At 48.5% G+C, this 21,075-nt stretch overlaps 1 protein-coding gene across 1 annotated transcript; it reads left to right on the top strand.

Moving 5' to 3' along the window:
- Positions 1–511: 511 nt before the first annotated feature.
- APOM (apolipoprotein M) lies at positions 512–20,866 on the top strand. Its single transcript, XM_048489557.1, has 7 exons — positions 512–682; positions 7,735–7,877; positions 12,147–12,220; positions 16,379–16,477; positions 16,594–16,692; positions 18,594–18,634; positions 20,751–20,866. Exons 1-6 carry the CDS (start codon positions 572–574, stop codon positions 18,632–18,634), a joined length of 567 nt encoding a protein of 188 aa, XP_048345514.1. The 5' UTR covers positions 512–571; the 3' UTR covers positions 20,751–20,866.
- Positions 20,867–21,075: the final 209 nt, after the last annotated feature.

Below are 21,075 nucleotides of genomic sequence, written 5' to 3'. Positions count from 1 at the left end.
AGCTGCTTTGGGGGATGGAATCTATGTGTTTCAGGATCTGGGGACAGGATGAGCTGTGTGCTGTTGGCAGAAAGGAAAAAGACAAAGCAGCTTTGAAGGCTAGGGAAGCCAGAAAGCAAGACAAGTGCAGAAGGCCAAAGAGACACAGAAGGAGATCACGAGGACTGTGCGGCTGCTGAAAAGGTACATCTCGATTTAGAATAAATTACTAGAAACTGCCCAAGCAGGCCAAACAAAATAAGGAATCCAAAGAACAGACTCACTGTCCAAACTAACATTAAGAGAAATCCTTTCCTAAATCCAATAGCTATTTATTCCACCAGTGATAGCAGCAGCTCTATAATCAAAATTGTGCAGGACTCAATAACACACACACCCCCCCCTCGTTTCAGCCAATGGACGTTGCATGGTAGGGTCTTCCTGGATTTCAGGTTCACCAGCCGCTGAAACCAGCGCACAGCCCCAGGTGGACTCTAGACCCTGGAGGGCTAAATATTTAACAAGCAGGGAACAAAGGTGAGCTCGGTGGGCTGTTAGTGCAGAGCCTGAGGCCCCGAGCAATCCTTCAGCCATGCAGAGCCTGTGGTCCCTTCTCCTGTACCTGTGTGGACTCCTGGTAGATGCCTTCTCCCGGTGTGAGACGCCAGTGAAGCTTCATGCTAATGAGCTCGACCGAGACCAGGTAACTAACAGTGCCATCATAAGCAAGGGGATGTAGCTCTGCCTAGAACGGCACCGTAAAATCAGGAGGAGATGCTAGGGTCCTTTGCAGGTGGGTGGCCGGGAGCAGCTTAAATTCATTTTTTCCCCCCAGGTTTCTTCAGTCAGCGACAGACTGAAGCATCTCAGAAAGCAAATGTATCCACTCGGCATGGTCGGGGGGAGAGAAAGGTAGACTGTTTCATTATATGAATATTTATTTAAAGTTCTTCCTTAACAATGTAAACAAAACATAAGGTTGAACATTAACACAGGAAGGGCCTGGGTAGATCAGAATCAAGGACTGTCCCTCGTCCAACATCCTGTGTCAGCAAAGATGCCTCAGGGAAGCCCGCTGGCAGGATGAGGAAGCAACCCGTCATCCCTTGTTTGTTGGGCGTTTAGAGGCACGTAACTGGTAAACAGCTCCGCTTAAGGGATGGTCCTTTCAATATATGGGACCCCATGCAACAAATGCAATTGCCACCTTAAAAAGAGCTTGGGAACCAAAAGTTACCCAATACAACTGATTCAACATTGATGCAATATGGCCGTGGTGGTGAACCTTTGGCACTCCAGATGTTACGGACTACAGTTCCCATCAGCCTCTGCCAGCATGGCCAGTTGTAGGGGCTGGTGGGAATTGTAGTCCATAACATCTGGAGTGCCAAAGGTTTGCCACCACTGCAATATGGCTTGCCAGCTGACTCCAAACTATCCATCTGCCATGCTTTATACAAGTTGGGTTATTTTTAAGGGCAGCCCCAAGCAGAGTGTACAACAGTAGTCTAGACATTATGTTTCAGAGGCCTGCATGAATGGCTATGAGACATGAACATGCCTATCCAATTTGCCTGATCCCTTTTAAAAGTCTGAACTAACTGGCATCATTGCATCACGGAGCATTGAATCTATTTATTTACCTATTTATTTTATTTACTAGTAGTAAAAGGCCATTTTATAAAATGGGTCCGAGAAGTGTGGGGAGGAAAAGCATCTAGAAAGGGGTGGAGGAAAAGCACATCCAAGACCCCACCCGACTTCTTCCACCCACCCCTCTAGCCGCCATTTCTGTGCTCCCCCAACTCACCTTTTGTCACCTCGGATGGATAAATTTGTGCTTGCAGCAGGTCTTTGGGACAGGGAGAGGAGAGGGGGGCGGGGGGTGGGAAGGGCTTCTGGAGGCCCCAGCTTAGTCTTCGGGGGGGGGGGGGAGATGGCAAGTGGAGGAATCGAGAGGGCCCCGACTCACCATTCACTGCCTCAGACGGGGACATTTGTGTACAGTTTGCCTTTCTCACTGAGACTGAAGGCAGAGTACACAGTGTAAGCCAATGCAGTCAGTAGGGTGAAGCATCTAATAAGCAATGCAATAGGACTTGGATTCCAAACATTTGAAACAAAGCAAAAATGTTTGATACATGTCGAATCGGTGCTGAAAATGTACAAAAGTAGAAAACAATGCAGTAGGAACAGGATTATAATATAACAAACAGATAAAATACCACACACAGTGACGTATCCTGCAGTTCCGGCCCCAGGTTATAATGCTAGATGCATGGCAGTTGGGGGATTTGATCATGGATCTCTCACATCCTAGTCCAGGGGTCTGCAACCTGTGGCTCTCCAGATGTTCACAGCCTACAATTCCCATCAGCCCCTGCCAGCCTCTGAAAGCCCTCTGGCAGGGGCTGATGGGAATTGTAGGCTGTGAACATCTGGAGAGCCACAGGTTGTAGTCCATAGACATTGTAGCCCATAGACATCTGGAGTTGTAGTCCATAGACATCTGGAGAGCCACAGGTTGTAGTCCATAGACATTGTAGTCCATAGACATCTGGAGTTGTAGTCCATAGACATCTGGAGAGCCACAGGTTGTAGTCCATAGACATTGTAGTCCATAGACATCTGGAGTTGTAGTCCATAGACATCTGGAGAGCCACAGGTTGTAGTCCATAGACATTGTAGTCCATAGACATCTGGAGTTGTAGTCCATAGACATCTGGAGAGCCACAGGTTGTAGTCCATAGACATTGTAGTCCATAGACATCTGGAGTTGTAGTCCATAGACATCTGGAGAGCCACAGGTTGTAGTCCATAGACATTGTAGCCCATAGACATCTGGAGTTGTAGTCCATAGACATCTGGAGAGCCACAGGTTGTAGTCCATAGACATTGTAGCCCATAGACATCTGGAGTTGTAGTCCATAGACATCTGGAGAGCCACAGGTTGTAGTCCATAGACATTGTAGTCCATAGACATCTGGAGTTGTAGTCCGTAGTCATCTGGAGAGCCACAGGTTGCAGACCTCTGTCCTAGTCATAGTGGCACTAACCACTGTGGCATCATGGATCCCATCTGAAGTTGCCCTCCCCCCCACAAACCCTGTTGACAGTATTTTCTATCTCCTCCCCATAGCCCAAGTAATTTGATGGCCCAGGCTAGTCCAATCTCATCAGATCTTGGAAGCTAAGCAGGGTCAGTCCTGGTTACTACTTGGATGGGAGATCACCATGGAAGTCCAAAGTTGTGATGGAATAGTACTGTAAAACTAGCCAAGTCACATATGACTGTGAAAAGCATCTTTGCCTTTTGATCTCCTGGAGGGAGGACAGGAAACTATGCAGAGGTGCCGGGATGAAACTTCAAAGGCCTAAGTTACCTCGTGGCCTGAGCAGAGTTTTCCTGAGAAGGGGAAAACAAAAGGTTTTAAATTCCATCTTGAGACGTGGTCAGAGAAGCATCTCTGGGCCATGGGTTCCCGGAATGGGGACAAAGAACCAAAAGGAATGTAACCAGTGGAGCAATCTCTTGCTGCATTTATGTTTTATTTCTTTGATTTCTGTTTTTCAGTAAAAATCATTGAGACCTCAGCTGGTTGGAGTTATTGGAGAAAAGAACCCAGGTTTTACTGAAACAAGCTTAATCTCATGCTTGCTTTCATGATAAAAGTCACTACTGAGGAGATATTGAGGAGATAGAAAAAGTGGAGAGCATAATAGTGATGATTGAGGACCGGGAGTTCCTTCCCTATGAGGAGAGGTTGCATGTTAGACTCTTTAGTTTGGAGAGGAGTGCCGATGGGGATATGATTGAAGTCTATGTGATGGTAGGGTCGTTGACAGAGAGACATTTTTCTCTCTTTCTCACAATACTAGAACCAGGGGGCATTCATTGAAAATGCTGGGGGGAAGAATTAGGACTAATAAAAGTGAACGCTTCTTGACGCTAACGTGTTATTGGCGCTTGGAATATGCTGCCACAAATAGTGGTGATGGCCACTCACCCGGATAGCTTTAAAAGGGGCTTCGATGCAGATTTATGGAGGAGAAATCGATTATTATGGCTGCCAATCTTGATCCTCCTTTACCTGAAGAGCTGTGCAAATGCCTTAACATTCAGGTGATTGGGATAACAGCCGCAGAAGCGCCATTATGTCAATATCCCGCACGCGAGCTTTCAAAGGTTTGGTAATACCGCGAGTAGTATCGTGCTGGATCAGATGGACTCTGGTCTGATCCAGCTGGCTTGTTCTTATGTTCTTATGTTCTTACGCAGAGGCAGGTCACGGCAAACCATCTCCATTCATCTCTTGACCTGAAAACCCTTCAAGGTCAAGTCAGCTGCAAATCAATGGCACTTTCCACCACCGACTGAATAACATTTCCCCACTAAAGCCTGGCCATTGTCAGTCCAGGAAGGTTCGGCCCAGGACATTACGGTGCCTGAGGAGAAAAACCCAAATGGTGCCTGCCCTCCCCTTAACGGACAATGGACACAATCCACGGAGAAGTCCTCCTATCCGAAATGAAACAAAAACTTCATTCACTTAAACAGTCCAGACTCGTGTTTTGGGGCTGGTTTTTTCCCCCTGGACAACTGCCAGAAAAGCGGAAGCCAAACCTACCCCCCAACCCAACCCACTGCTGCCTCTGGATCCATCCGTCTTTTTTTGGCAGCGCACTTTTAGTGAACAGACACCTTTGTTCAGAGCTCTGTCACCAGACCCGCCCCAAAATTGCTCAGCTGAGCCCTGGGGCCCCCGATGCAAGAACATTAGGCAACAGCGTATGAAGCCGCCTCTCCACAAGACAGCTCACTGGCCCAGCCTGCTCAGGCTTGTCGGCAGCCCTCTAGGCCTCAAGCAGAGAGAGGCTTTTCCCAACACTTGCTCACAGCAGCCGAGACAACACAGCTCCTGCAGATTTTGAGGTGGTGCCTGGGCAGGAGGGAACATAAGAACATAAGAACAAGCCAGCAGGATCAGACCAGAGTCCATCTAGTCCAGCTCTCTGCTACTCGCAGTGGCCCACCAGGTGCCATTTGGAGCTCACATGCAGGAGGTGAAAGCAATGGCCTTGTGCGGCTGTTGCTCTCGAGCACCTGGTCTGCTAAGGCATTTGCAATCTCAGATCCAAGAGGATCAAGATTGGTAGCCATAAATCGACTTCTCCTCCATCAATCTGTCCAAGCCCCTTTTGAAGCTATCCAGGTGAGTGGCCATCACCACCTCCTGTGGCAGCATATTCCAAACACCAATCACACGTTGCGTGAAGAAGTGTTTCCTTTTATTAGTCCTAATTCTTCCCCCCAGCATTTTCAATGGATGCCCCCCGGTTTTAGTATTGTGAGAAAGAGAGAAAAATTTCTCTCTGTCAACATTTTCTACCCCATGCATAGTTTTATAGACTTCAATCATGTCCCCCCTCAGACGTCTCCTCTCCAAACTAAAGAGTCCCAAACGCTGCAGCCTCTCCTCATAAGGAAGGTGCTCCAGTCCCTCAATCATCCTCGTTGCCCTTCTCTGCACTTTTTTCTATCTCTTCGATATCCTTTTTGAGATGTGGCAGCCAGAACTGAACACACGACTCCAAGTGCGGTCGCACCACGGCTTTATATAAGGGCATGACAATCTTTGCAGTTTTATTATCAACTCCTTTCCTAATGATCCCCAGCATGGGGTTTGCCTTTTTCACAGCTGCCCATGGAACTATCAACTAAGACGCCCAAATCCCTTTCCTGGTCTGTGACTGGGGACGGGATGGATCCGGGGGTGCCAACCTCTGGGTGGTGCCAGGAGATCATCCAGAGTTACTGCACGTCCCCAGACTACAAAGATCAGTTTCCCTGGAGAAAATGGAAGCTTTGGAGAGTGGACTTTATGGCAGTGATGGTGAACCTTTTAGAGACCAAGTGCCAGTGGCGGAGCAAGGGGAAACTGCACCTGGGGCACGCGTGCGCCCCATGCCCCCGCCCTGCCCTGGAACGCCACCAGAACGCCTCGAAACAGAATACCTCGCTGCCACATCCCCAGAATGCCTTGCCACACCCCTGAAGGGGTGCATGCCCAGTGTATCGCGGCCCCCTTGGCGCTATGCCACTGTCGAGTGCCCAAACTCGGGCAACAGCATGCGTGCCCACAAAGAGGACTCTGAGTGCCACGTGTGCTGTAGGTTCGCCACCACTGCTCTATGGCCTTGTACCCCACTGAGGGAACTGTACTCCTGCCCAGGCTCCATCCCAAATCTTCAGGTATTTCCTTGATTTGATCTGACAACTGTAACCCCCCCCCCACATATCCCACCACTGGAGAGGGCCACACCGCAGTGGCATAGGAGGTTAAGAGCTGGTGTATCTAATCTGGAGGAACCGGGTTTGATTCCCAGCTCTGCCGCCTGAGCTGTGGAGGCTTATCTGGGGAATTCAGATTAGCCTGTGCACTCCCACACACGCCAGCTGGGTGACCTTGGGCTAGTCACAGCTTCTCGGAGCTCTCTCAGCCCCGCCCACCTCACAGGGATGTTGTGAGGGGGGGGAAGGGCAAGGAGATTGTCAGCCCCTTTGAGTCTCCTGCAGGAGAGAAAGGAGGGGGATATAAATCCAAACTCTTCTTCTTCTTCAGGGCAAGTGCCCTAGGGCGGATGAATCTGCTGGCGTGGCCCTACACCACTCCCAATTTGGATTCACACACACACACCCTTTAGATTGGACAGTAAGACAAACCCAGTTCCTTAGCCAAGGGTTTGTAACATGAGATCTGGTGCGGGTGGCCTGCCTGGTACACCCATCATATATACAATAGAAAGGGCCGGGGGGGTGTAACTGAAGTTACCAAGCAAGCAATCATTTGCACACAATAAGGCTAGCAGTCATAGACTGCATAATTTATGAGTTTACGAAGCCTACAATATATTCACTTATGGAGCTGTATCTCAGAAATGCCTTAGTCTACCTTTAAGTATTTCTCCAAGCAAGAGAAAGCTTGGCACATGAAGTCTAATTTGATTTGTGTAAGAACAATCTTATATGTGACCTGTTGACCAAAGACCACGCATTTGTGAACCTCTGAAGATTCTTGAAGCCAGAACGTATCTGGAAGCCGGTCGCTCACATTGGGTTTTCAATTCTAAGTTCATAGCTATCCCTGTGGAGATAAAGGAAGCAATTATAGAAGTGGTGACTAATACTTGTGAATGTACTTATTTCTGTAGGAGAGAAATGACTTGAAGGTGTACTGGGGCATTGCTGAGATACAACCCATAAGTGTATATATTGTACACTTACCTGTTTCCCCGAATATAAGACATCCCCAGAAAATAAGACGTAGTAGAGGTTTTTCTGAAGTGCAAAATATAAGGCATCCCCTGAAAGTAAGAGGTAGCAAAGTTTTTGTTTGGAAGCATGCCCAATGAACAGAACACAGAAAAATAAGACATCCCCTGAAAATAAGATATAGCACATCTTTGGGAGCGAAAATTAATATAAGACACTGTCTTATTTTCGGGAAAACATGGTAGTAAACTCATAAATTATTAAATCTGTGACTGCTAACCTTATGGGTGCACATAATTGTTTGTTTGGTGCACCCAGCCTGGCAGAGGTGAGGTCAGTGAGTATATGGGACAGGGTCTTTTCCCTAGTGGTTCTCCGACTGTAAAATTAGAAACCCCTTCCCTGTCACTTCTCAGCAAGTCACCTCATTTCTGATTCCTGTAGCTCGGCTCTAAACAGCATCCTCCTGTTTCCCTTTGTAGTACTTTGGCACATGGTTCTTCATAGCCGCAGCCTCGTCATCCCCCTCCTCGCTGGAGATCTTCGTCACTACTGACAGCATCATGTTCAGTATGTCCCAGAGCAACAACCTAGAGCGGCTGCAGCTGAGAGCCACCATCCGACTGTGAGTCCCCCACCCTTACGATCCCATCTTCTTTCTGGCCTATATATACAGCTATGTCTCATTCTTTACAGTAGGGATTCCCAATGTAATGCTGGTGGGGGTCAAAGTGTCCAACAACACCTTTTCCAGCATCCACTGAGTGGGGACAGGTAGGGCTTTTGCCCAGATAGGCTACTGGAAATTTGATTGACTGTGAAGATCTCTTTAAATTACGGTGACCAGACGTCCCGCTTTTGGCGGGACAGTCCTGCCTTAAGACAATTTGTCCCGCGTCCCACAGATTTTTTGAAGTGTCACGATTTTTGGAAGGCTGCCGCACTGCCTTCTGGGGCGTGCCCCAAAAGGCAGTGCGGCAGCCTTCCGCGCACACGGCCGCAGGAGCACTGCTTTCTGGGGCGCTCCCGTTTCCCGCCCTGTGACAGGTGACAATCTGGTCACCTTACTTTAAATGTAACTTTGGCAGCAGCTGTCACCTCAGCACAAGGATCTGTACTGTGTTTCTGAAGTTAAACTGTGGCAACTATTTTGTGGCTAGTCATTTTGTGGCAGCCATTTTGTTGCTGTGCCCGCCATGGCATGTCAGAATACCATATGTGCCCATAGGCTCAAAAAGCTTTGGGGCCTCTACTCTACAGTGTGGTACCAGCTTGGTTTCATGGTTAAAGTGTTAGACGAAGATCTAGGCTCAGATCCCCACTCTTCCATGCAAGTTTGTCGGGTGACCTTAGGCCGGTCATTCTCTCCCTCTGCCAGGCCTACCTCACAGGATTGCTGTTGTGAGGGTAAAATGAAAGAGGGGATAACAATGTCCCCAAATTCTACCTTCCCCATGCTCTACCTTCAAATCACCAGGAATCCCGAATCTGAAGTTGGCAACCCTGCAACAATCGCGTCCTTCCCAGTGGTGGGATCCAAAAATTTTAGTAACAGGTTCCCATGGTGGTGGGATTCAAACTGTGGCGTAGCGCCAATGGGGATGGGCGGGGCACTAAGGGGGCGTGGTCGGTCATTCTGGGGGTGGGGCATTCCTGGGCGGGGCTGTGGCAAGGATGCAGCCGCTGCGCTGGTCCTTGGGTGGGAAACGAATGCATGCAGGCGCAGGCTGCCACGCATGCCGGTGCACCTCCTGCTAGACTGCTTCAAGTTCTGCGCGCTACTGCTGAGAGGAGGGGCGTAACTAAGGCACAAATCACGTGGCAAAATCACCAATTAGTTACCCCCTCTCAGCACACACACAAAATTAGTAACCTGTGAGAACCTGCTGGATCCCACCTCTGGTCCTTCCATTGCCTTACACAGCCTGAGGGCCTCATAGCCAAAGGACCATCTCTCCTTATGGCTGCCAACTTCAGGTTGGAATTCCAGGAGATTCTCAGGCCCTGCCTGAAGATTGACAGGCCTACCTCACTTTGCACCAACTCCATTTGTCCGGTCAGATGCATGGATGAAGCGGCTTAATACTGCCAGGCCGTTGACATGTCAGAATCAGAATAGCCTGTAGCTAGTTGGGTCTCAGGCTGAGGTCTTCCATATCACCTACTACTATTAACTGGATGTGTTGGGACTGAGCCTGTATCCTTCTGCGTGCAAAACAGAGGCTCTACAGCTGAGTCATTGCCCCTCACTCAGAGGTGGGATGCAGCAGGTTCTCACCAGTTCCCGAGAGTGGGTTGCTAATTATTTGTGTGTGCCGAGAGGGGGTTACTAATTGGGTCTGCTTTTCCATTAGAAATTCCATTAGGTCCAAAAATCATAAAGTCCTGTTGTTTCCTATGTGGCTGGTTAGCGAAGGTAGAAAACGGGATAATTCTCCCTGTTGGGCTGTTTTAAAAACATGTTTTAGAAATATGGTAAAGTTCCTGGTTTAAGGAAAGTATCCTTTTGATTTCTAGAAACAAAATTAAGTATTTTGAAAGTATTAAGTATTTGACAGGCAGTCAATTAGAGGAGAAGTGGTTGTTTCTGTTGGCAGTAGACGATAGGACTTGCTATAATGAGTTTAAATTATGGACAGAAAGATACCAGCTGGAAATTAGGAACTTGTTTTTTACAGTAAGAGTTTTTTACAGTAACAGAGAAATTATTAATGCCCCGCCCCCGGAATGCCCGGCCACGCCCCCGTCGTGCCCCGCCCAGCCCCATTGGCGCTACGCCACTGTTTGAATCCCACCACCTGGGAACCTGTTACTAAAATGTTTGGATCCCACCACTGCCCTCACTGTTCTATCCTATAGGCTTGTTCGGACAAGAACAGCCTTTTCCAGCTTTTGGGATGATTATACTGTTGTTCTGAAAGGGGCTACAGCTGAAAGAAACATCTTCCATTGAATATGGATTCCTTGTTGTTTCAAAAAGCCTTCAACCTCTTTATGTGTCACCTGGAATCTGAGTGACAGTGTTAGACTAGGTTAGACTAGGATGGTATCCTCAGTCTTGAGTCCTGTGTGCATTTTGGGAATGTGGAGAGCAAGTATTACACATCATTGGTGAGCCTGGTTTCCCCTGTGTGCCTTAGCGCTGGAGATTTCACCCCCTCCAGGAAGCAATTGTGAACAGTCTGGGTTGCTGTGGCTCCTTTGGTTTCTCCCAAAAGATTGCTAGTTTAGCAATTTTTGTAAAGCCCAGGTTGAGGGAAATATAATGGCCTGAACCCATTTTGGGGGAGAGCCCTGTGCAAAGTTCTTCTCCAAAACGGGATAAATAGCTTCCTCAGCCCATTATGTTTGGGCTGTGTGGAAACCACCAGAGTTGGCAACACCACAAAATGGCTGCCATGCTGAAGCCAGTGACATTGTTGCAGGCCCAACATCCTCCAGTGTTGGAGGCAGTGGCCCTTTCCCCACTTACCTTAAGCCCCACTCTACTCTCCTCAAGTAGCGCGGGGTCCCCCAGCACTCCCCGCTACAGGGGCGGCTACGTTGCGCTGCCGCTCTCGCGCCCCCTCAGCGCGCGGCATTCCTGGCGCTCCTCGAAACAGCGCCTTTTGATGACCCCGCCCGGAGCACAGGGTCGTGGGGACACCTGGGCGTGCGCCAGAGATGCTGCGCGCTGAGAGTAGTGCGCAGCAAAGGGCAGCAAAGGTAAGTGGGGAAACGCCCAGTGATTTCAAAACCGGCACTCCTCAAATACAGGATATACCTCTTGGATTCTTCTTTGGTGAAGTGAAGGAAAACCAGGTCTGGCTATTAGCTTGGGTGAAACAGCGAATGGGTGCCAGGAAACCCACTTGAGATACTGGGGATTACCTGGTTGATGGCTTGAATGCCATCAACCAGGCCAGCCATTCTCTCTCAGCTTAACCTAACTTACAGGGTTGTTGTGAGGATTTTAAAAAAAAGAGGGGAAGAACCGTGTACCTTGCTAGAGTTGCCAACCTACAGGTGAAGGCTAGAAATCTCCTTGAGTCATCTCCACATGACAGAGATCAGTTCACTAGGCCAAAGTAGTGGCTTTGGAGGGCGGACTCTGGCATTATACCCCACCGAAGTCCCTTCCCTTCTCAAACTCCGCTCTCCTCAGGATCTGCCCTCAAAATCCCCAGGTATTTTGAACCTGGAGCAAGCAACTCTTTAACATTGGCCTTAATGATAGAATAGGAATGGTTTGTTATGTCTGCCTATGTCACTGAGGGAAGAAATTTCTGTTGGTTTTTTTTTTATTATTATGTTGCAAACTGCCTTCAATGCACCCTTGATATGGGGGCAGGCCCAGTGGTGGGATCCAAAAATTTTAATAACAGGTTCCCATGGTGGTGGGATTCAAATAGTGGCGTAGTGCCAATGGGGCTGGGCTGGGCATGATGGGGGCGTGGCCAGGCATTCCGGGGGCGGGGCATTGCTGGGTGGGGCTGTGGCAAGGACGCAGCCACTGCGCCGATCCTTGGGCGGGAAACGAATGCACGCAGGCGCAGGCTGCCACGCACGCCGGTGCACCTCCTGCTAGACTGCTTCAAGTTCTGCGCGCTACTGCTGAGAGGAGGGGCGTAACTAAGGCAAAAATCACGTGGCAAAATCACCCATTAGTAACCCCCTCTCGGCATACACAAATAATTAGTAACCTACTCTCGGGAACCTGTGAGAACCTGCTGGATCCCACCTCTGAATGTTTTGTTATGTCTACCTATGTCATCGAGGGCAGAAATTTCTGTTGGTTTTTTTTATTATGTTGCAAACTGCCTTCAATGCACCCTTGATATGGGGCAGGCCATCTAGAAATTAGTAAATAAAGACGCATATGCCCATATTAATTTTTCCCCTGTCTCTTTTCCAGGAAGACAGGCCAGTGTGTTCCCCGTTCATGGATTTACTTGCTTACTGAACATAGCGCCCATCTGACTACAGAAGGTAAAGTACTTTCTCTCCTGCCTGCAGTTGGGAGAGCCCAGGCTCAACCAGTTCGCCAGATAAGAGTCTGCTGCTCATGTGGAGGAGTGGGGCAGGGGTGTAGCTATGGTAAATGGAGCCCGGGGCAAAATCTGAGTTTTGCGCCCCCCCCCCCCCCCCGGGCAGCGTCCCTCCCCCACCACAACATTTTTTGCACCAGGTCATCTCAAAGTCACCATCGCATTATAGAACATGCCCCAACACACAAATCTGAACATTCCAGGGCTCCCCTAGTTTAAACAACATTGAAAGTGATGCTATTTTTGAAGGCGGGGAATCCACCTTGAAACAGCATCACTTTTAATGTTGTTTAAACTACAGAGCCCAGATTCTCCTTTTAAATCCACCTTAAGGGGATACTCTGGGCTCCCTAGTTTAAACAACATTAGCTGGGTGATGCTGCTTCAGGGCAGATTCCCCACCCCAAACAGCATCATTATTTCAGTTGGGTTCTGTGTGGTTTCCGGGCTGTATGGCCGTGTTCTAGCAGCATTCTCTCCTGACGTTTCGCCTGCATCTGTGGCTGGCATCTTCAGAGGATCTCTGAAGATGCCAGCCACAGAGATCCTCTGAAGATGCCAGCCACAGATGCAGGCGAAACGTCAGGAGAGAATGCTGCTAGAACACGGCCATACAGCCCGGAAACCACACAGCACCCAAGTGATTCCGGCCGTGAAAGCCTTCGACAATACATCATTTTCAATGTTGGTTATTGTGTGTTTTCAGTTATATGGCCGTGGTCAGTATATCTTAGCCTAATGTTAGCCACCTGCATTCGAGGTTGGTATTTTCAGAGGTGTATCACAGAGAGAAGCTCCATTATACACTGTGTCCAGCCTTCTTCCTTATATAATAGACTTCTCTCTGTGATACACCTCTGAAGATGCCAGCCACAGATGCAGGCGAAACGTTAGGAACAAGATACACCAGACCACGGCCACACAGCCTGTAAAACTCACAACTACCAGTTGAATCTGGTTTTTGAAAGCCTTCAACAATAATTTCAATGTTTTTTTAGCCTTAGGGATTCAGGATTCTTCCCTTTAAATCCAATTCAAAAAGAGGTGGATTTTAAAGAGAGAACCTGGGGAAAATTTGAGGGTGCCTGTCAGGGGATTTCCGCCGCTTAAGCCAACAGTACCAAAATTTTAGGCTATCTTCAGGAGACTCTCCTGATGGAACTACTCCAGGTTTAGTGAAGTTTGGTTCAGGAAGCCCAAAGTTATGGACCCTCAAAAGGGTAGCCCTATCTACCATTAGTCTCCCATTGGAAACAATGGGGGATGGGGGCACTCCCTTTGGGGGGGTCCATAACTTTGGACCCTCTGAACCAACCTTCACCAAACCTGGGTGGTATCAGCAGGAGACTATCCTCATGATACCACTCCAGGTTTAGTGAAGTTTGATTAAGGGGGTCCAAAGCTATGAACCCCTCAAAAAAGGGTAGCCCCATTTTACTATTAGCTCCCATTGGAAACAATGGAGGATGGTATCATTTCCATTTTGGGGGTCCATAACTTTGGGACCCCTGAACCAACCTTCACCAAACCTGGATGGTAGCAGCAGGAGAATATCCTTATGATACCACCTAGGTTTAGTGAAGTTTGATTCAGAGGGTCCAAAGTTATGGACCCTCAAAATGATAGCCCCATCTACTATTAGTTCCCATTGGAAACAATGGAGGATAGGGTCACCCCCTTTGGGGGTCCATAACTTTGGACCCCCTGAACCAAACTGCACCAAACCTGGCTGGTATCATCAGGAGAGTCACCTGACAATAGCCTGAAATTCTTGTGCCGCTAGCCTAAAAACTGCGCCCCCTGCAGGCCAAAAATGGAAAAAACCCTGAAAAACAGAAAAAGCCACAAACGAACCTGCAATTTTTGCGCCCACCACAAGGGGGCGCCCGGGGCACTTGTCCCCGGATATCCCCATGGTAGCTACGCCTCTGGAGTGGGGAATCAAATCCGGTTCTCCAGATTAGAGTTCACCTGCTCTGAATCACTTTGCATTGCTGGCCCTACACCATCCAGACCTCCTGTTAGAAAAACAGTAGCACAGTAGCAAGATTTGCTTTTTTTCCAGCAACATTTAGTTGAGAAGTTGTCCTTGTTTCTACAGACATCTGGCCGGGCTATACTATGGTAACCTGGAGGCTAGATTATTGTAAAGTGCTCTACGTGGAGCTGCCCTTGAAGACAACCCAAAAACTTCAGCTAGTGCAAAATGCCACTTTGCTAGCTGACTTTACCTGTCAGGACCACATCATACCAGTCCTAAAATCCATTTGAACTCTCCCCATTTGTTTCTGGGTCTTAAGGTGCTGGTGTTTACCTTTAAAGCCCTTCGTGGACTCACCTGGTGAATAGGTTCTCCTGATATGAACCTGTGCAGCAATTTTGCTTCTTACAACAGAGTCTCCTGATTGTCCCCTCATTCTCAAATATGATGTCCCATGTCCAGGCCTTTCTGTCGCTGCTCTGTTGTTACAGATAGAGTCCAGCAAGGGGTGAGGCTGGGACTTTGGCCTCCAGCAAATCTATAAAACAGAACTATTTAAAAGAGATCCTGGGGCAGCTGGGATGGGCTTGGTCTTCATTATTTTAATTGCCTGTTTTTGTCATCTGTTCTAATTGCTTTTTAATTATCCACTTGAACCGTGTGTTTAATTAATTTTAACATTCATATTTTTGCATTTCACGGACCATTTTCCATTCACCGACTGCGCAGGCAGAAAGGGATGCACACAAACAGGAAAGCCAAGCAAAAAGCAATGGTGCCGGAGAGAAAATATTTATTGTCTATGCATGTTTCCCACGAGCTTCATCAGGGGAAAGAGAACATTGCACACTGTTGCATTCCCCCTGAGGAAACTTGTGCCAAACACGAAAGGGTGTATGGACAATACATATTTTTCCTCAAGCACCAGTTTTTTGGGGTTTCTTTTCTTTTGTTTGATACGGCCCTTATCTAGGGGGCATTCATTGAAAATGCTGGGGGGAAGAATTAGGACTAATAAAAGGAAACACTTCTTCACGCAACGTGGGATTGGTGTTTGGAATATGCTGCCACAGGAGGTGGTGATGGCCACTAACCTGGATAGCTTTAAAAGGGGCTTGGACAGATTTATGGAGGAGAAGTCGATTGATGGCTACCAATCTTGATCCTCTTTGATCTGAGATTGCAAATGCCTGAACAGACCAGGTGCTCGGGAGCAACAGCCACAGAAGGCCATTGCTTTCACATTCTGCATGTGAGCTCCCAAGGGCACCTGGTGGGCCACTGCGAGTAGCAGAGAGCTGGACTAGATGGACTCTGGTCTGATCCAGCTGGCTTGTTCTTATGTTCTTATGTTCTTATTTTTTTCCACATGTACAAATGGGCCAAACAAATAAAAGATCTATGTGGTTCACTGTGTTGGGTTTCTATTACAATTTCTTGCAATAAATCTACTTCCATATAGCTCAGTCTTCACTGTACTTGAGTAAAGACGAGGAGCTTGGATTTATACCCTGCTTTTCTCAACCGTAAGGAGTCTCAAAGCAGGTTACAAACCCCTTCCCTTCCTCTCCCCACAATAGAAAACTTGCGAGGTAGGTGGGGCTGAGAGAACTATGACTAGCCCAAGGTCACCCAGCAGGCTCCATGTGGAGGAACAGGGTAACAAATCAAGTTCACCAGATAAGAGTCTGCCAGTTCATGTGGAGGAGTGGAGAATCAAACCTACTTCTCCAGATTAGAGTCTGCTGCTCCCAACCACACCACCACGCTGGCTCCCTGCAAGATAGTGCAATTTTCTTGGTAGGCAAGATCAGTCCCTGATAGAGATGAGGGGAGAAAGCATTCAAGCTAGGGTTGCCAACTCTAGATTGAGGAAAAATTCTGCAGATTTTGCATGCTGACTCTGGGGAGGGAGCTCACAGGGTTACAGATACTACAGAGTCCACCTTTCCCCCAGGCAACTGATCTCTGTTGTCTGGAGATCCGTTGTAATTCCTGGAGATCCCCATGTCCCCCTGGCGCCTGTCAAACCCAATTCAAAACGGGCATCTTCCCGTCCCTCTGCATTTTTAGTGGTAAAATCCTGACAGACGATTGTCTCTCAATCCAACCCTACAGGCAGGCCTCACATGCGGACAGAGTTGTTCTCTACCAAATGTCCTGACGTCATCATGGTCAAGGAAACAGACCAAGACTACGAGAGGATCCTCCTGTACTGTGAGTTCTTTCTCGAGGCTTCTGCGTCCACTGGACAGGAAGTAAACTTTGACACGCTGGGAGGTCAGGAGCTAAGAATCCCGAGTAACACCTTTCTCCCCACCCCCTTCCACTAGCCCGAACCCTCCACCCCGATGAGAATTGTATCTCTGCTTTCAAGAGCCAAGCTTCCTGCCTTGCTATGAGCGAATTCCTGCTGATTCCCCGAACTCACAGTAAGTTGTTTGGTGAAATCAGTACTGACCAGGGTCAGTCTTATGGGCCCTCACTGTTCCCTTGGTGCAGAAGACCAGTCTAGACTTTTCAAAGTGACAAAAGTGAATCCTGTTTTTGCCTTCTTGTTAGAATGCTCTTAGGACCAGCAGCCAGGGTTTGAGGGTCCCGGGTGGAAATGGAGCCGCTTGAAGAGCACCATGAGCTGCCCCTCTCCTCCTAATTGCCAACCCGGAATCTAAAAAGAGTAGTCGCTGCCGATGGAAAACCTTCAGGGAGGCAGAAGTCGAGGGAGGACTGCAAGCACCGGCCGTTCTGAAAATACTTTCCGATCACAATTTTTAAAAACAGTGTTTATCGCAAACTGGGAAGATGGAAAATTCACGGGCCAACCACAGAGGTGGGATCCAGCAGGTTCTCACAGGTGCCCGAGAGTAGGTTGCTAATTATTTGTGTGTGCCGAGAGGGGGTTACTAATGGGTGATTTTGCCACGTGATTTTGACCTTAGTTACGCCCCTCCTCTCAGCAGTAGCGCGCAGAACTGGAAGCAGTCTAGCAGGAGGTGCACCGGCGTGCGAGGCAGCCTGCGCCTGCGTGCATTCGTTTCCCGCCCAAGGAATGGCGCGGCGGCTGCGTCCTTGCCACAGCCCCGCCCAGCAATACCCCGCCCCAGGAATTCCCGGCCACGTCCCCTTAGTGCCCTGCCCAGCCCCATTGGCGCTACGCCACTGTTTGAATCCCACCACCATGGGAACCTGTTACTAACATTTTTGGATCCCACCACTGGCCAACCACGTACTTAACAGTCCAGCAATCCGCTATCGGGGATGCTTTAGGGCCCAAGGGGTGGCCAACCTATGGCACCCCAGATTTTAAAAAAATAATTTTTATTTATATCTCAATTGGCCATGCTGGCAGGGGCTGATGGGAATTGTAGTCCATGAACACCTGGAGTGCCATAGATTGGCCACCCCTGCTTTAGGCTGGTCCTGCATGGAGCCGGGGGTTAGACTAGATGGCCTGTACAGCCCCTTCCAACTCTATGATTCTGTGATGTCATCAAACAAGCCTGGAGAAGAGGTCTTTGCCACTGACTTCACAAAGTCTTCCCCCTTTCTCGGATGAAAGCAGCAGCTCTTTGGTACTTGATAGAAAAGCTGCACGCTTGCCTTGTGTCCTCATTTCAAAAAGTCCTAGATTTACTGTAGACCAGGCGTTTCCAAATGATGTAATTTGGCCTGTGGCCATTGGCCCTCCTCTTCTCCTTTCTCTCTTCCCCTCCTATCTCTGCTGTAGCACAACTGGTGGGAGGGAGAAGAACACTGGGCTGGGCTTGGCCAGGTGTAGCTTTAAACTGAGGGCTAGGTATGGCCAGGTCTAGCTTTATACTGCTGGCTCCTCCTCCAAAGTCCAGGTGACTTCTGAAGGTGGAGCTAGCAGTATAAAGCTGGACCCCAAGCCTCTAGTTCAGTGGTGGTGAACCTTTGGCACTCCAGATGTTATGGACTACAATTCCCATCAGCCCCTGCCAGCATGGCCAATTTTCCATGCTGGCAGGGGCTGATGGGAATTATAGTCCATAACATCTGGAGTGCCAAAGGTTCGCCACCACGGCTCTAGTTCAATGTTCAGCCCTCATGTATTGGTAAAATATACGATGTGGTCCAAGCGCAGAAAAGTTTGAAGACCCCCTGCTTTGCTCTAAGCCCGTTGCTTAGACCTAGACTGGAGCAATGCTGGATAGGATTACAGCATCAAAGGCTGCTGTGTCTTTTGTGACTGTGTTAAAACAGTTTTGCCAAGCAAACTAAACACTTATCTGGATTCCAAAGGACAGAGACACACCAAAAAGGCTGGACATTCCTGCCATAATGATCATTCTACTTCTGCTTCCTCTCCCAGGTACCTGTGAATTTCAAGAATCCGGAACCCAACACTCTTAGGTAAAATACACCAAAAACTGTCCCAGGACACAAATATAATCTCCCCCACTGATCCTAAAGTTTTATTTATTTATTTATTTATATTTTGGATTCTTTCTGTTCTAAGGCTAAGCAAGATTGGGAATGGCAATTAGGATCTCCCTAGTTTATTAAACATTGTGGGGAAGAATTAGGACTAATAAAAGGAAACACTTCTTCACGCAACGTGGGATTGGTGTTTGGAATATGCTGCCACAGGAGGTGGTGATGGCCACTCACCTGGATAGCTTTAAAAGGGGCTTGGACAGATTTATGGAGGAGAAGTCGATCTATGGCTACCAATCTTGATCCTCTTTGACCTGAGATTGCAAATGCCTTAACAGTCCAGGTGCTCTGGAGCAACAGCCGCAGAAGGCCATTGCTTTCACATCCTGCACGTGAGCTCCCAATGGCACCTGGTGGGCCACTGCGAGTAGCAGAGAGCTGGACTAGATGGACTCTGGTCTGATCCAGCTGGCTTGTTCTTATGTTCTTATTGTAAATAGACCTCTGTGTATTGTTAATTTCAGGGTAAATTCCAATGTGGAGGCACAGGGATCATTTAAAGTGGAAGAGAGGTGGGGGAAGGGAAGGGCGATTGTGCCCACAGCACTGCAGCATGGATCAGAATCCATCCCCTTTCCCCCACCATGGCAGCTGTTAACAAAACTTACAATTTGGATAGTGGTGGTGGTGGGATAGCCCAGCAGTAGAGTCTGGTAAACAAGTGGAAAATCCCAGGTTAACTTCCCAACAACCCTATTTAAAGGACCAGGAAGGAGGTAAAAGACCTGGGCTGCGGTGTGAATATGAGTGTAGTACTAGTGCTGATATATCCAGGGTCGAATTTCGCTCAAGACAGCCTCATGCAGTCATTTCCCATGGCGTGTCCCATGTGGCCTCAGCCATATTATTTCACATTTTGTTCATCTAAATCAGGGGCTTCCTAGCTGCATTTCAGGGGACTCTGGGGATTCCTACGCAGGTTAGAAACAGTTCCTCAAAGAAAAGAGCACTAATAGCAGATTAGGTTCTCTTCAAGGCAGCTTGCCTCGATCCGCCCCTGGAGCACTCAGCAACAGGGTCATGTTGTCGGGTGTGTTCTTGGTCACGCTCCGGAGGCAACAATGAGACCTAACAGGCCTGACCTGAGCAGCATATGGACTGAGTCTGCATCCTGGAACATGCCCAGAATCCTCCAGGGCACAACATTCGCCATGGGATTAGGACAGTGGTGGCGAACCTATGGCACGGGTGCCAGAGGTGGCCCTCAGAGCCTTTTCTGTGGGCACACGTGCACAGAGTTCATCATGTGGGGGCGGGCGGAGAATCACCCCCCACCCAGACACCCCTAGACTGGCCTGGGCATGATCCTTTACCTGGGAGTAAGCTCAGTTGCTGGCAATGGGACTTGCTTCTGAGTAAACTCTCCTAGGGTCATGATTCATCCATTTGAAGCGTTGCACGGTTGCTTCACCAAGCTTACTCCCGAGTAACATGCGCCTCGGAGCCCACTGTTTTTTCTAAACTAAAACCTCAGCATTCAGGTTAAATTGCCGTGTTGGCACTTTGCGATAAATAAGTGGGTTTTGGGTTGCAATTTGGGCACTCGGTCTCAAAAAGGTTCGCCATCACTGGAGTAGGAGGTTGATGGGAAGAAGTCTGAGGGAAATGCTGATCTGCACTTCATTCTGCTTCCTAACAAATTGTCAAAGGCTGTGGGTGTAACGCAATTACCTGATCAGCACTCGGGGCAAGCCGAGGCATTTGGTCCGGGGAACAAAATTCCGCTTCAGGCATTCTGCATTTTGTTTGCTTTAGAAAAAGGCCAAGTTTCTAGTCCACACTGGTTCATAAGGCTGCGGTATGGTTAGCTTTGAAAAAAGGAAGGGTGGAAATTCCCACGCAAGAGAACAGGCAGAAGAGAGAAAGAACTCAACAGCCAGTGGGCCGCTCCCTGCATTCTTTCTATTGTCTGCTGGCCAGATCAAATTCCCCACCTGCTCACTCAACCGATGAAATATAAAGCCTCAGATTCAGTCACGTCCATTCCTTTCGTTTCCTCATTCTCCTCCCCCTCCCTTTGTTTTCTCATCAGCTTCAGACCCGCCATGCCAGGAACGAATCATTCGCTGAAATTTACTTGCCTTGGTCGACTGGAGAAGCAGTTGTATTGATCTTATTAAATAAAGTTCCTTTTCCTGATGGTCAAAAGCAGTCCTTTAAAAAGATTCTGTAAGGTACGGACAGCTCTCATTAGCCCAGGAAGAAGACGAAGAGTATGTATTTATACTTCCCTTTCTCTCCTGCAGGAGACTCAAAGGGGCTGACAATCTCCTTGCCCTTCCCCCCTCACAACAAACATCCTGTGAGGTGGGTGGGGCTGAGAGAGCTCCGAGAAGCTGTGACTAGCCCAAGGTCAC

This window comes from Sphaerodactylus townsendi, linkage group LG03 (assembly GCF_021028975.2).
Source record: "Sphaerodactylus townsendi isolate TG3544 linkage group LG03, MPM_Stown_v2.3, whole genome shotgun sequence".
Lineage (NCBI taxonomy): Eukaryota > Metazoa > Chordata > Lepidosauria > Squamata > Sphaerodactylidae > Sphaerodactylus > Sphaerodactylus townsendi.
Note: the sequence above shows the minus strand (reverse complement) of the source record. Positions and strands in the feature narration are given on the sequence as shown.